The 16,151-nt window shown below is 42.5% G+C and overlaps 1 protein-coding gene across 1 annotated transcript in view; it reads right to left on the minus strand.

Annotated features, from left to right (window-relative positions):
* Positions 1-16,151, minus strand: part of LOC121276736 (A disintegrin and metalloproteinase with thrombospondin motifs 19-like) — a 548,651-nt gene that overhangs the window by 252,960 nt on the left and 279,540 nt on the right. The window contains exons 12-13 of the mRNA XM_041185281.1: positions 13,867-14,003; positions 5,366-5,529 (exon numbers count right to left, since the gene is read on the minus strand). Coding sequence (XP_041041215.1) covers positions 5,366-5,529; positions 13,867-14,003 — 301 coding nt within the window. The remainder of the gene's footprint in view (positions 1-5,365; positions 5,530-13,866; positions 14,004-16,151) is intronic.

The following is a 16,151-nucleotide window of genomic DNA, read 5'->3' on the forward strand; positions in this document are numbered from 1 at the left end:
GGCCTAGCAAGCCACTCAGTTATATCAAACCGCTACAAAAAAGTTTCTTACTCAAGAATAAGACCCAACAGACCAACTGGCATTGATCTAGGCACCAAACACGACACAGGCCCACTCAGCCCAGACAACTTTGCAAAGTCTTCTAACCAACATCTGGGAACTTGTTCCAAAATTGAGAGAGATGTCCCATATAGTAGCCAAGGAACAGTTTGTCACACCCAGACTCACTGAATCATACTGCTAATGTCCCAGATTCCCTCATCACCATTTCTGGGTATGTCCTGACCCACCAGCAGAACAAACCAACCAGAAGTGCTATACAGGCAGGATGGAATGCTCCTGCAAGTCCTCAGTGTTGACTATGGATACTATGAGGTTTTGTGGCATCAGGTCAAGCATGGGCAAGGAAATTCCTGCTGAAAGACCATCTATCACCTTCCTTCAATTGCTGAATCAGTACTCCTCCATTTGAACACCATTTGGAAGAACTAATGAGGTTAAAAATGACACAATGTATTCTGGGTGGGGGGCTTCACTGCTCATCACCATTACTGACTGAGCTGGCTAAGTCCTGAAGGGCACATCTGCTAGACTGGGCCTGCAGCAGGTGGAGAGAGAACCAACATGAGGGAAAAGCCCATTTGGCATATCAAACTACCTGTCACAGATCTAACTACCCATGTCACTATTTCTTGGAGTGACCACTGAAATGTTCTTGCTTGAGATGAAGTCCCATCTTCACATTGAGAGCACCCTCATTCATGGTGTGAGACATTCCCAGTCTCCTAAATGGGACAGATTTAGAACAGACCCAGCAGCTCAAAGCTGGGCATCTATGAAGTCCTGTGAATCATCATCAGCAGGAGAATTGTTTTCCACCAGAATCTGTAACCTTATGGCCTGGCACTTCACCATTACCACCAGCCAATGAGGAGCATAGGATAGATGCCTAGAGCAGCAATAGGCATACCTAAAAACCTAGTAAAGCTACAACACAGGACTACATGAATGCTAATCAGTGTAAGCAACATGCAATGGACTGCCAACCAACCGAGAAGGTCAATGCTCTGCAGTCCTGTCACATCCAGAATGGTGGTGAACAATTAAGATTGGGAAAGCAATATGATTTGAAATTCTTTAGTTAGGGAGCTGACAGATGTTTATGTGGCTGCAGATGTGATTCCAGAATGATATATTATCTCCCTGGTGCCAGGATCAATGGATGCCACTGAATGGCAGCAGAGTACTCAGAGGTGGACAGGGGGAATGTGAGCAGTGAAAGGTTGTGGTCCACAGATCTGGGATTAATGTTCTCATGGGGTGGTTTGCTAGCGATGCTGGGGGTAGGGGATGGGGTGGGGGGTGGTGGTGGTGGTTAAACTAACTGGACAGGGGTATGGAAACCAGAATTAGAAAGCAGAAGCAAGATGCACAAAGAATTGGGAGAGACAGATAGCACTAAGAAAGAGTAAAGTATTAAGTCAGGCCAGACAAAGAGGGAATTCAATAATGTCTAATTTAGGTTAACAGCGCATGTCTGTAACATGGTAAACAAAGCCAGCAAGCTGCAGGTGCACAGTGAAGGAAAGAAATGAGGACCAGTGGTAATATTGACTTAGGAGAACATTACAGTCCTGGAGGGAGAGGATCTCCTGGAGGGGTCAATGAAAGAATTTATTTGGTTTCAGTTAAGAAACAATAGAGGTGTCATTAGATCACTGGGTTATGCAAAAGGAGACCAACTAGTGTGGAAGATATAGAGGAGCACATTTGTTGGGAAATTACAGAGATGCAAAAACTATAGAGTAATAATGTGAGACTTTAATTATCCAAATATAAATTGGGTTATCAATAGTATAAAGGGCAGAGAGAGATAAGAGTTTCTAAAGTCTGTTCAGGAGATTTTCTTGATCAGTATGTTTTGGGACCAGTGAAGCAGGAGACATTAGTGGATCTGGCTCTGAGGAATGAGGTGTGCCAAGTGAGTCAAGTGTCATTAGGAGAGCATTTAGGGAACAGCGATCATAGAATCATAAGGATAAAAACAAAAAAACTGCAGATGCTGGAAATCCAAAACAAAAACAGAATTACCTGGAAAAACTCAGCAGGTCTGGCAGCATCGGCGGAGAAGAAAAGAGTTGACGTTTCGAGTCCTCATGACCCTTCGACAGAACTTGAGTTCAAGTCCAAGAAAGAGTTGAAATATAAGCTGGTTTAAGGTGTGTGGGGGGGTTGGGGGGGGGGTGGGGGTCGGAGAGAGAGAGAGAGAGAAGCGGAGGGGGTTGGTGTGGTTGTAGGGACAAACATTGTTGTTGACATCTTTTGATGATCTGCTTCTATCACTGCTTGTTTGTCCCTACAACCACACCAACCCCCTCCACTTCTCTCTCTCTCTCTCTCCGCCCCCCCCCACACACCTTAAACCAGCTTATATTTCAACTCTTTCTTGGACTCGAACTCAAGTTCTGTCGAAGGGTCATGAGGACTCGAAACATCAACTCTTTTCTTCTCCGCCGATGCTGCCAGACCTGCTGAGTTTTTCCAGGTTATTCTGTTTTTGTATAGAATCATAAGGTTTAGGTTAGCTATGGAAAAGGACAAGGAGCAATCTGGAGTAAAAACACATAACGGCTGGTAGGCCAATTTCAGTGGGGCAAGAATGGATCAGGTAGAATTGTAATGAAACAAAGGGCTGCCTTTAAAGAGGAAATGTTTCAGATATAGTCAAGGTACATTCCAATAAGGGGAAAAGATAGAGTAAAAAATGCCAGCACTCCCTGGATGACAGAGAGATAAAGAGTAAGAAGAAGCAAATAAGGGTGGGTATGAGAGATGTCAGGTTGATAACATAAATGAGAACTAGGAAGGATATAGAATGTTCAGCGGGGAGGGGAAGTGAAAAAGGAAATGAGAGGTAAAGAGACAGTATGCGAAGAGAGTGGTAGCTAAAATAAAATGGAATCCAAAGTATTTCTATAAACTTTTAAATAGTAAAAGGCTAGTGAGAGGAGGGGTGGGGACTGATTAGAGACCTAAAAAAGGAATATATAGATGGAGGCTGAGGTACTATATGAGTACTTTGCAGCTGTCTTTGTAAAGGAGGATGATACTGCCATAGACATGGTGGGAGAAGAGGTTATTGAGATACTGGAGAGACCAAAAAATTGATAAGGTGGATCTATTAGAAAGGCTGGCAGTACTTAGTTGATAAGTCACCAGGAGCAGATGAGATATATCAGAGGATGCTGGGGGAAGTAAGGGTGGAAATTATGAAAGTACTGATCTTAATCTTCTAATCCTCCCTTGAAATGGGGGTGGTGCCAGAGGGCTGGAGAACTGCAAACCCTATTCAAAAAAGGGTGTAAGGATAAACTCAGCAACTACAGGACAATCAATTTAACCTCGATGGTGGGAAAGCTTTCAGAACCAATAATCCAGAACAAAATTAACAGTCAATTGGACAAATGTGGATAACTTAAAGCTGGCATGGATTTGACAAATTTGAATAGGGATTAATCGAATTCTTTGATGAGGTAATTAAGAAGGTGGATGAGGATAATGTACACCAGATCAACTACATGATCTTCCGAAAGGCATTTGATAAAATGCAACATAATAGGTTTGTCAGCAAGTTGAAACCCATGGATAAAAAGAGTTAGTGGCAACATGGAACCAAACTTGGCTGAGTGACAGGAAACTGAGTTGTGGCGAATAGGCATTTTCAGATTGGAGGAATGCATATAGTGGAGTTTCCCAGGGTCGGTACATATATAGAGGCAAAGGAAGATATATAGAGGCTAAAGCAAGGAAGTTATGATGAAGCTTTATAAAACACTAGTTCAGCCATAACTGGAGTACTATGTCCAATTCTGGGCACCACACATTAAGAAGGATGTGAAGGCTTGAGAGAGAGTGCAGAAAAGTTTCAGCAGAATGGTTCCAGAAATGAGAGACTTGAGTTACGTTGATAATTTACAGAAACTGGGGTTGTTCTCCTTAGAGAAGAGAAGGATGAGAGGATATTTGACAGAGGTGTTCAAAATCATGAGGGATCTAGGCAAAGCAGATAGAGAGAAACTGTTTCCCTTGGAAGAATGGTCAAAAACCAGAGAACACCGAGCTAACATGATTGGCCAAAGAATCAAGGGCAACAAGAGGAAAAATGTTTTATGCAGCAAATGGTCAGGATTTGGAATGCACTGCCTGAGAGTGTGATGGAAACATAATTGTGCCTTTCAAAAAGGAACTGGATAAGCACCTGAAGAGAAATATTTTGCAGGGCTGCAGGAAAGGGCCGAGGGAATGTGACTAGCTAAATTGTTCTTGTAGAGAGCTAACACAGATATGACGGATAAGCAGGACTGCTATATACAAAAAAGCAAGACCCACAATACAAGCCCCATCTTCCTTTTCCCTATTCCGTCTTTCCCCGGCATCACCTCCGTCCCCCCTGCCCTCCAACCAGCTTTCCCCATTCATTCCAATGTCCAAGGTCTGATTCTTTTGCTCTCCTCTTCTTGACTTTGTCATAATTCCTGTTAACCTTGCTCTGCAGTTTTTGTTTTCCTTCTTTTGGACCTCTTTCTCACTCTTCTCCTATATTGCCTTTCTGCATATCTCTTTCCCTCTATCCTCAACTCTCATTCCTCTGTGTTCCTTCCTCTTCTCTCTGGATTTATTAAGACACAGTATGTCTTTAGAAAGATTCCATTATCTCCAAGAATGTAATGAAAGAACATTTCCTCTGTGAGCATGGGTGGGGAAGATATCTGTCTGGGGCCACTAAAACAGCATAAGGAGTGAGACAAAATGTTGCAGCTCTTTAAAATTGGTTGGCCTGGAAGACGAGTAAATGTCCAGTGGAAATTTGCAATGATTCTTCTTCTGTGTTGGGATTGTTGAAAATTCACCAAGCAAGAGGTATGTTTTGCCAGCCTTCCAGGCTTGGCAACTTCAAACAGCTTGAAAGTGCAGGAGTTGGCTTTGCGAACAAACAGAAAGTAACTGTTTGGAGCATTGTGATTTGGATCAAAGAAGCTTGCTTATTTGGCTTATGCATTGTATCTTAGAAATCCCTGTTGTCATATGTCGTATGTTCTTCCATCGAATGATGGGATGTGTGCTCTAATACATGGTGAATTCACCATCTTATCAACTTGGCAGGGATGGATCCCTGTTGAATTATTTATAACTATATTACATTGGGCACCAATTTGTTTGCTATCATATGTGATCACAATTACAGCAACAGAATGGAAAACTTACTATTTCCATCATCACGAAGCTATCAATGGGGTCCCACAAATTCAGGTGTTTGGAATATGGAAACATAGTTGTGAATAGAGATCTTAAGAATCATAAATACCTGCATCAGTGATGGCATACCACTGCAAGGAATGCTTTTGATATGATAGCCTGTTGAATGATTGGCACTGCAGGTCTCGAAAACTTGGCACTCCTGCAGGACAAGGAGGGTTCTTGCAAATCCTATACTGTACACGGGAACCCTGACAATTCTTTTCTTCAGGACTAGGCCTGGATGGAAACAAAATAAGCAAAATCTCTGTTGATATGTGCAGCTACATTGAGTTATGCCTTCTAACTCTGTTTGAAAACAATAGTCCTGAAGTTCCTGGTGGCTTGAGGTCCAATCCTGACAGAGTCGAGCAGTTGTTGCAATTTTCTACTGACCCATAGAAGGCCCTTGACAGAAAAAGGAGACAAGTTGGTGGCAGAGATTCCCCTAACTGATTCCCAGCAGCTCCCACCTCCTTTGCGTCCAGAAATCTGAACACCAGGAAGAAATTGGGGCTGTTGCACATTAAGAATATTGTGTATTTTATGCTGCTAACTTTCTCCGTTACCTCATCAAAGAATTCAGACAAGTTAGTTAAACCCTATTTTCCTTTGTCAAATCCGTGTTGTGGCTTTACTTAACCCACGTTTGTCTAATTGATTGTTAGTTTTGTTCTGGATTATCATTTCTAAAAGCTTTCCCACCACCGAGGTTAAATTGACTGGCCTGGCTTATCATTACATGCTTTTTGGATAAAAGTGTCATATATGCAATTCCCCGGTCCTCTGGCACCACCCCATTTCAAAGGACAATTGAGGGAAGGGTGGCATAGTGGCATTGTCAACAGGATAGTAGCCCAGAGACCCACAGTAATGCTCAGGTGACCCTGGTTCAAATCCCACTACTGCAAATGGTGAAATTTGAATTTAATAAAAATCTGGAATGAAAAGTCTGATGATGACCACAAAACTATTGACGATTGTCGTAAAAACCCATCTGTTTCACTAATGTCCTTTAGGGAAGGAAATCTGCCGTGTCTGGTCTGGCCTGCATATGACTCCAGACGCACAGCAATGTGGTTGACTCATGAAATGCCCTCTAAACAAGGGCATGTTGGACAATACATGCTAGCCTAGCCAGAAATGCCCATATCCCATGAACGAATAAAAAGGAATATGTCCAGTACGTCTACAATTTCCACTCTTACTTTCCTCAGCATCCTCAGATGTACTTCAACCATTCCTGGTGATTGATCAACAGCCTCATCTACAATAAGCTGTACATTGTGGCAAAGGTATTTTGGTAGTAGTACCTAAGTGCCTATGTAATTGTCAGAAAAAGGTTAGGACCAACTTTTTTTTTAATTCACCAAAATAATGATGCCCTTCTGCTTTGTGCCAGGTCTTGCTGGCACTTAGCACAAAACATACATAATGTTAAATTGATGTTGAGGTTTGAATATCTGAATTAATGTTAATTAGACCTCACCTATCTCCCTGACTGGCCAAAATGCACCTGTTAAAAAAGCACGTGGTACAAAGTTGGTATGGATCCACTGAATTGCATCCTGCCATGATTTTAAGCTCCTTCAACAGCAACCCCCCCCACCCCCCACACCCCCCCACTGTCATCAGGTGTTGGGGTGGGGGGTGAAGGGGTTTAAAATCAGCCATAGAGATTCATACTCTTCTGAAGCTATGCTAACACAGCAAGCCCAAGGGGTTTTGGGCCCAATATGTTTTTGATGATAGCGGTAACATCTGTAGACCAACTGTTAAAACACTGCAGAAACTTCATGTTTAACAATTAGTTTTTAGTTTGGATGTGTAATGATCAAATAATCTAAGTATATTAATCAATTAGCCTGATCTTATATTCTGCTTAATTGTAATCAATGCATGACACTATTGCTGTGTGACTGGTCCTTTGTTTGTAGTTGCATCCTTACTTGACAAGTGAAATACACCACATGGCCCTAGGCTGGCGCAAAGCTACACTTCTTGGTTTAATTACAGCGCAAATGTTGCAAAACCCACCGGAGTTGGATGAGCTAAGGCCTCAAACTGTTAACTCACCAGCCATTGACACTTATCAGTTATACTTAAGTTAGAAGGCCCTATTGTGTGAAAAAAAACAGCTGTGAGGTTTCAAACCATCACCTCTGTGTCCTAAATTAATTTAGCCTTTTAACTTGTAGTGTTTTAAAAGAGAAACAGTCACTTTCCTTCAAAATATACAATAGGCAATTGTATTACTTTGGCTCTGTAACCTTGAGAATTCAGTTCTGTGATCATTTTTTGTAGCTACGTAATTCTTTTGACTCTTATTACTTATGAAAATGTATTATGCTGTACCTCAGCTTTAAGACACTGATTGTTTTTAAGCACCAATTTTAAACACACTTTGTATGGATTTTATGTATGAAGTAACTTTGAAATTTCTGTATTAGTTTAAGGCTGCATACCACTTTGTACTCCTTTAATTAACTTTGTTCCAAGCACTAGCAGCCACTATAAAAACATACACCAGCAAGTAGTTTCCTTAGCCAAAACATACTGATAGGTGTCTGCCTTTATGAGAATCCTAGAGGTGCCCATGCACCAATTAGACATCTGCGATGATGAGCCCAGAAATTAATCATTAGAGATTGACATCACGTACTCTCTTATCTCAAGTAAGTAGACAAAGAAAATATCTTAAGGTGCCCCATTATCTCTGTAGAAAGCCATAAAATGTAATGAAACAACAAAAAAAAGCCATAGTGAGAAGACATGGTCGCACAAGTAACTGACACCTCAGTAGGCCAGTATTACATCAAGAGATGACCATCAACCCTAAGGAACTAATCAGAAACTGATCACACATCACCTAAACCAATCAGAGACTGATCATGCATTGCCCAAACCAGAGTTCAGGAACACTACTGATGAGCTGTTTCCCAGAAAGAGTTAAAAAGCACCAGCTTTTAGCTGTCAGGCACGCAGAGGTAGAAACTGAAGACAAGAGACTGCTTTCCAGCTGGGAGCAGTAGACCACAGAAACCACGAGAGAGATAAGGCCACGTGTTGTCTTGCACCCTAGGGTGAATCTGAAAGCAAGAACCATGTTAAGTCAGTAAAGTCCCTGCCCAGTTTGTTAAGTGTTACCTTTTGTTACTTAATAAACATTTTCTGAATTATGTCACCAGATTGTTTCCGATTGCCTGAATGGTTAAAGTCTCAAAAGGAAAAATTAATATTGGGTGAGTGCAGACTTTAGTTCAAACACCCCAAAAACAGTACATTTTCCATACAAAATGTGTTTGTTTCTAAAGTATATAATGCACTGAAAATGGCCCACCTGGGTTTTGTTACATTTTTCTCTCTCTACCCCTCAGCCTTCTCTTTCTGGAGACAAGTGTCCTGGCCTGTGCAGTCTTTCCTGATAGTTATAATCTCTCAAATTCTGGTATTATCCTTGTAATTCTCTAAATTAGCAGATAATGTATTTACTTCGCTGACAATTTACCACTTTTAATGGCTCTGGAAGAAAGCTACTTTCTTACATAGCATCCCTTCGAAAATCAATTTGCCAATTGCATGGAATCCAGATTAATGGATAAATTTGTGTTGCTCAATAAGTCTGAGGAAAAGTTTCTAGCTATAGTATCCGGTGGTCACCGATTCTCAGTGATTAGTAAATCATTACACATGGAAAACAGGGGCTGATATGTGTTGCTAACTTGGAAGTCCCACCGCTAGGGCTGAAACAGGAGGTGACACTGTTCTGCCGGGTGGTGAGACTGGAGGCAGCATATTGTCGAGGGCAACCAATTAAGAGGTCGTTACCAGGGCAGCGGCTCACCCCCAAGAGCTGCTGACCCAATCAGAGGGCCAGCAGGTCAGCAGCATCACCTCAATGGCAGGGCTCATGTGGCTAGGGGAAGCAAGGCCTGCAGACCTAACACCTTTCCCCACCATTTTTCCAACCCTCCCACATCCCAGCTGGTTGCTAATGGACCATGAAATTTCAGTCCCAGGTTTTTTTGATTTGAGTCTAAAAAAAATTCTGGTAGTTAGTGGTCCAAAAATGAAAATATTTCAATGTGAAGAAATAAAGTAATTTCAAAATGGTTTATTAGGCTAGCTGTACCAAACATTTTGGGCTGATGTGAAGCCATTCTACTTTTGATTTAACACAAACTACTTCGTATAATCTGAGTACAAAGTCACCCAAAGCTCATTTCAGCAAGAGGTGCGAGTTGAAAACCAGATGCTACTATCACACTGTTTGGTCTTCATACCTACTTGCAGTGTAATAGTGTAATTGCATCTTTCATGACACCATATTTAAATTAACCTCATAAAATTTGTTTTTAGAAGTTTTTAATGTTAGCAGTCCCCTAACATTAAAGCGTAGCACCCATTTGGGTAAAAATAATTATGCATGGAGCTCTATCATTCTCCTATAGAAAGATGATATGCAAAATGATTTTGGAACCTGTGAAACAATGGCTGTAAAAGCTTATTTTTAACAGTATTCACTGCAATGCATCTGATTGTTGTAACACTGCAACCCCTTCAATGGACAGTCCAGGTTGACCTGATTTGTGTGGCGAGACCAATATTTTTTCTAATCATAGAAGGGAGTGTTAATGACTACCTACCAAAGGACTTCCAAATCTTTAAAAGCATTTACAGGAGCGTAATCTGACACAATTTGATGCTAGTCAAAGGAGGAGATAGTAGGTCAGGCAACTAAATGCTTGACTTGAAAAGACAGGTATTAAGGAGGATCAGGGCCTAGGCAACCGAAGGCAAGGCTGCCAGTGGGGAATGAAGCAAGTAGAGGATGAAAATGTGTTGGAGAAACTCAAAATTTTTAAGGGTTGTCAGTTTGGAGCAGGTTACAGGGATAAGGAAGGGTGAGACCATGGAAAGATTTGAAGATGGGGACGAGAATTTTAAAAGCAAGGTGTTGTTGGAAATGGAGCCAGTGTAGGTCAGTGAGCACTGTTCTGATGGATCAATAGGATTTGATGCAAGTTAGAAAACTGGCAGCAGAGATGTAGATAAACATTAGAATAGTTTTGTTTGGAGGGATCAAAAAGCATAGTTAAGACTTTCAGCAGAAAATGATTTGAGACAGGGGCTGAGAAGGGAGACGCTGGTTGGCTGGCATCCTTCCATCTGCGAGAGATGATGGGACTGCAGCCTCAGAGTTTTGGTGAGGTCAGATGAGATCATCTGCTGCACTTTGTCTGATGGTTGAACAAGCCAATTCTGGAAAGGCAAAGTCTGCCACAAGTGCTGCACATGAAGTTGTCCCTTGCTGGTGGTGTAGGATGATCTCTACTTTGACTCCTTGTTTGCATGATTGGCATCTGCTTTGGATCTTCTGAAACCATGTTGTTGTGATGGTGATCCCCTTCCCACAGCTGGTATGGTCATTGGCATCAATCATCAGCTAGAGTTTCCTACTTGTCATGATTGATGTTGCGGGCTTTCATGGGCAGAACTTTACATCCCGCGGGTGGGCACACGACTGTCCTGATTGGGCATAAAATGGCACGTGATGACGTCAGATGAGCATCCCGACATCATCATACACTCGTGCGATATTTCAGTTGGTGGGTGCACGGGAGAGTCGGCAGCACGTTGGTCGACAATTAAGAGGCCTATTAAGGCCATTAATGTTTCAATTAGCGGGGATTTTTAGTTGCCCATCCAACCTTAAGGTTGGCGGGTGGGCAAATTGGCCAGGTGGGCTTTGCATTTTTGAGGAAATCTCTTCCAAGAATGGGATGAGGTTTCCGATATTAAATTTTTTTTAAAAGTGTTTGAGCAGACTTTTTATAATTTATATTTTTAGGTAAGTGAATCCAATGTGTGGACATTTGTTTTATTTCATGGTTTCAAATTCTTCAGCTCCGAGGCAGCTCTCTGTCTCCAGGGAACTTCCATTGCGAGCTCCCCTGTGTCCACACTGACTTCATCCTCCTCCCACTCTCACCCTAGCAGCGCTGAGCCTTTCAGCAGACGTTTCATGCTGGCTGGCCATTAATTGGCCAGCCAGTATGAAATCGCGTTCAGGGGCCAATTGCAGGTGGCGGGGCCATTTCCTAGCCACTCCCACACCTGCCTGATGATCGCATGTCTCTTTTATCAGCATCCTTGAATCAGAACTTTGAGTGCCCTGTTGGTCTATTGGAATAGGTTATTTCCTGTATAGCAGATCCTTTGGGATGCAGCCATCTTGTCCAAGCCAGTGAATTCTTCTTTGCGTGATTAGCACTTATACGCGTGGCATGTTTGCCCTAGGGCTGAATCTTCTGGTCAGCGTGCGGGGGCAGACCCGACACTCCGACGTATAAAATGATACGCGATGATGTCAGGCGTGTGTCCCGATGTCATCATGCGTCATCTTGATATTTTGTTCGGTGGGTGTATGTCGGAGGCAGCTGCATGCCTGCTGAAATGTCAACAGCCCATTAAGTCCATTAAGAAAGTAATTGAACTAGTTAAGAATGCTGCCTGTCCAACCTTAAGGAGGGATGAGGTTTCCTGAAGCTTTTATACATTAAATAAATAAATTTTCCAAACTTCACAAACATGTCCCAGCTCATGTGACACTGTCACACGAGGGGACATATTTAAATAAATTTTTACTTAATTTATTTAAATGCTTCATAATCTATTCAATCTCCCCGAGGCAGCTCCATGCCTCAGGGAGATTGCTGCGTTCTTTTGCGCATGCGCAAAAGAGCACAGGTTTCGACTCTCCCTCCTCCCCCTGCCCACACAGGTAGCATTGAGTGCTACCAGCCGCGTGTTATGCTGGGCTGGCTTAATTGGCCCACCCGCATAAAATGGCGGTGCGCAGCCAATCGCAGGCAGTGATCGGTTCTGCGCCTGCTCCCACCCACCCTGCCCACCCCCACAGGAAAAATTCTTCCCCTGGAAAGGACTGCTTAATCGGTGACCTTGTCTTTCCATGTGATACCAAGGACATGTCGTAGATACCAGAGATGAAAGTTATTGAGCTTTTGTTCTTGATAGGTGTAAGTTGTCCAAGCTTTGCTGCCATACAGCAAAGTTCTGAGGATATGGCATACTGGGAGATGGGAAATGCAGAAGAGGTAGAATTAGGCGGCCTTTGTGATGGAGAGGATATCACGTTGGAAGCTCAGCTCGTGGTCAAACAGGATGTTGAGATTGCAAACAATCTGGTTCAGCCCGAGACAGGAAAGGGGGTGGCACTGGAGGCAAGTGAACACTGTTTGTGGTGGGGTTGAAGACAATGATTTGGTCTTACCGATGATTCAGTGGAGGAAATTGCAGCTCATCCAAGTCTGGATATCAGGATTGTGTGATTAACAGTATCAAAGGCTGCAAAGATTTCTAGAAGCAGCAGGAAGGATAATGCAGAACAGTCATAGTCACAGTAGATGTCATTTATGACTTTGATTAGGGCCATTTCAATATTCATTCATTCAACTATTCAGAAGTCAATTTGCAAAGACAGACGGCTCAGAGGGTTTTTGAGGAGGGGGGGTGGTGACAGAGGATTTGTAAAGTAGGGAGACGGTACCTTGGAAGAAAGAACTATCAGGTAGCCTGGGCGCAAGTAAGGCAAGTTGAGAATCAGTAATTTAGAATTGAATAGGGTCAAGAGAACTGGAGGTGGATTTCTTGGATAAGATCGCTCGCAGAGAGAATGAAGGAAGATAGGAGACAAAGACGTTAGGATCAGGGGAAATCTCAGCTTAGTGGGCAAGAGGATGGGAATTAAATGGCAGAGGCAGCAGAATGAATTTGAATCATAGTGACAAGGAAGTCCATGAGCTCTTCACAATTGTTGTTGAAGGTGAGGGTAGAAAGAGCAAAGACAAGGGGTTTAAGGAGATTGTTGGTGGTGGAGAAAAAAAGCTGGGAGCTAGTTTTGCATTCCAGGGTGATACTGGAGTAATGAGTACATTTTTACAAAGGAAAGCAGGGCCTATTAGTGCTTGATGTGGTCCAGCCAGATTGGTTTACCCAACTACATTCAGGATAAGTGGAAAGGATTATATTTATGCATTTCCATTGGCTTTGCTGCTGACAATAAGAAATTCAAATCCTGTTAGAAAATTAATACACATTTTAGATAATAGTTCTGTCCCCCAGTGACTGTCAGGGCTTTAATTATCTGCATATTTGACCAGGCAGCAATAAATGGCATAAGCATAATGGGTTGAAGGCCTTCAACTGTGCTTAAACTTCTATTGTTCTATAAACTATTGAAATTATTATTAGTGCTTCCAACACACGTGTGATGTGTAAAGACAGGTGGAGGCCAAGAGGATGCCCATTGACAAGGTGAACAGATGCCTGCTTTCCAGAGATGGGTTTCCAACAGTGCAACATCATTTGGTATGTATGGTTGCTTCAAAGAGCACCTTAAAATTGGACATGGTGGGACCAGTTTTCTGGTGGGTAAGTAAACGAGGGCATTATAGAAATTTTCCCACATGTTTTATTCAAGTAGTTCAAGCAATAGTTTATTAAACAATATGGACTAGAAAAAAAATCAAGATAGCTGAGCTGACTTACCCCGCATTATCACATTTGCGCTGGCGGAAATGTACTCCTACATTACATGTTCTACTACAAGTACTCCATATGCTCCATTCTCCATCTATCTGGTCAGGAAGAGGTGTTTTACTGACACATTCACCAACCTTACACCACTGCAAAGGGAAAGAAATTACTTTAATTATTCTTACATGCATCATGCACAGTGATCCAGTTACAGTACACATAAATCACACAAAGGCAGATTTTCATCAATTGTAAATTTTTATTGGAGTTAGCAGATATAAAAAATATTACTCAGCTACTCCTTGAGGGAACTATGTATGTTGTAAGATGCTCTGCAAAGTAAAGGAAACTGTCATTTTCTAGGTAATATAAGTTTGTTTCTATCTCTAAATCAAATTTAGCATGATCTAGCTCAATGCTACCCTTGTGCTGCCTCTTTCAAGTTGTAATAAGTTGCAAAGGATTTGCAAAAGTTGCAAAAGTATTGCCAAGAATGAAACAATTGGAAATGGGAGAAGAAGCTACTTGGAAAGATAATACGCTGCAGAAAAACACAACAGCATCTGGGATTTCTTCCTTTTGGCAGGTTAATGGTGGGGTACGACATCTGCCTACCTATGTAACATGACTACTAACTCACGATGTTTACCAGCAGGGGCCCTAATTGTTAATACAGGATGAGTCAGGAACAGGAATACTCCTTTCCATTTGTTTACCACCGATGGGAGGGGGGAGGCAATTTGAGCGCTGTCTTTTTTGGAGAGTAAGAGCAACAAGAGGAGGAATTTCTTAGGCGGTAGCAGCCTCAAGGTGTCCACTGCGGGAAGGATGCCTAGATTCTCAGATCCATCTGTGGATATGTTACTGGCTGAAAGAAAAGATAGAAGGGGTCAACTCCAGCAAGATCAGGGCAAGATATCCCTAGGAAAGTGGTTTAGGTCCTTTGGAAGGAGGTCGTTGTGGCAGTCAGGACAATTACCATCACTCCAAGAACAGCCACACAATGCTGCAACAGGTTCAGTAACCTCTTAAAGTTGCCAAGATAAGTCAAGACACTTGACTCAATGTACATCATATACCACAGGTGAATCATATACCACAGGTGAAGTTTCATTCATCTCCTTTCTAAAACATCACCAAGTTGTAGGGAAATTGATTTATTAAATGTGAAGCCTCTGGGAATAGTGAAGCACCACATTAACTCACAAACACTCTCTGAACTCATACTTACTGTCACAAGGAGTTCTTTTTGTTTTGAAGGACAGCTGATTCACTTATGAGTCTTGCCATCATGGGATACATGCACTCATATGAGGGGAACACAGTTTCCATACCACTCACAATCCTTTAACTTTGTACTTTCTCCCCTCACAGGAGAAGTTATCAAAGAAATGCAAATGGGAGAAAAACAGTTACTGGAAGTCAAGCATTTGCATGAAGAAAAGACTGTTGACAATAGACACGCTGGAGATGATGAGTGGGCTCACAGGTAGTGTCAGCTTTCTGTGCTATTTTGAAAGCCTTTAAACTTAGCTACAGGTCACAGAATCACAGAATCACACAGTGCAGAAGAGGCCCTTTGGCCCATCAAGTCTACACTGACACGTGAAGAACACCTGACCTACCTACCTAATCCCATTTACCAGCACTTGGCCCATAGACTTGAATGTTATGATGTGCCAAGTGCTTATACAGGTACTTTTTAAAGCGATGTGAGGCAACCCACCTCCATCACCCTCCCAGACAGTGCATTCCACACCGTCACCACCCTCTGGGTAAAAAAGCTTTTCCTCACAACCCCCCTAAACCTTCTGTCCCTCACCTTGAACTTATGTCCCCTCGTGACTGACCCTTCAACTAAGGGGAACAGCTGCTCCCTATCCACCCTGTCCATGCCCCTCATAATCTTGTACACCTCGATCAGGTCGCCCCTCAGTCTTCTCTGCTCCAACGAAAACAACCCAAGTCTATCCAACCTCTCTTCATAACTTAAATGTTTCATCCCAGGCAACATCCTGGTGAATCTCCTCTGCACCCCCTCCAGTGCAACCACATCCTTCCTATCATGTGGTGACCAGAACTGCACACAGCACTCCAGCTGTGGCCTTACCCAGGTTCTATATAAGTCTAACATGACCTCCCTACTTTTGTAATCTTTTGCCTCGATTGATAAAGACAAGTGTCCCATGTACCTTTTTCACCACCCCATTAACATGCCCCTCCGCCTTCAGAGATCTATGGACACACATGCCAAGGTCCCTTTGTTCCTCAGAACTTCCTAGTGTCATGTCGTTAAT

This window comes from Carcharodon carcharias, chromosome 4 (assembly GCF_017639515.1).
Source record: "Carcharodon carcharias isolate sCarCar2 chromosome 4, sCarCar2.pri, whole genome shotgun sequence".
Lineage (NCBI taxonomy): Eukaryota > Metazoa > Chordata > Chondrichthyes > Lamniformes > Lamnidae > Carcharodon > Carcharodon carcharias.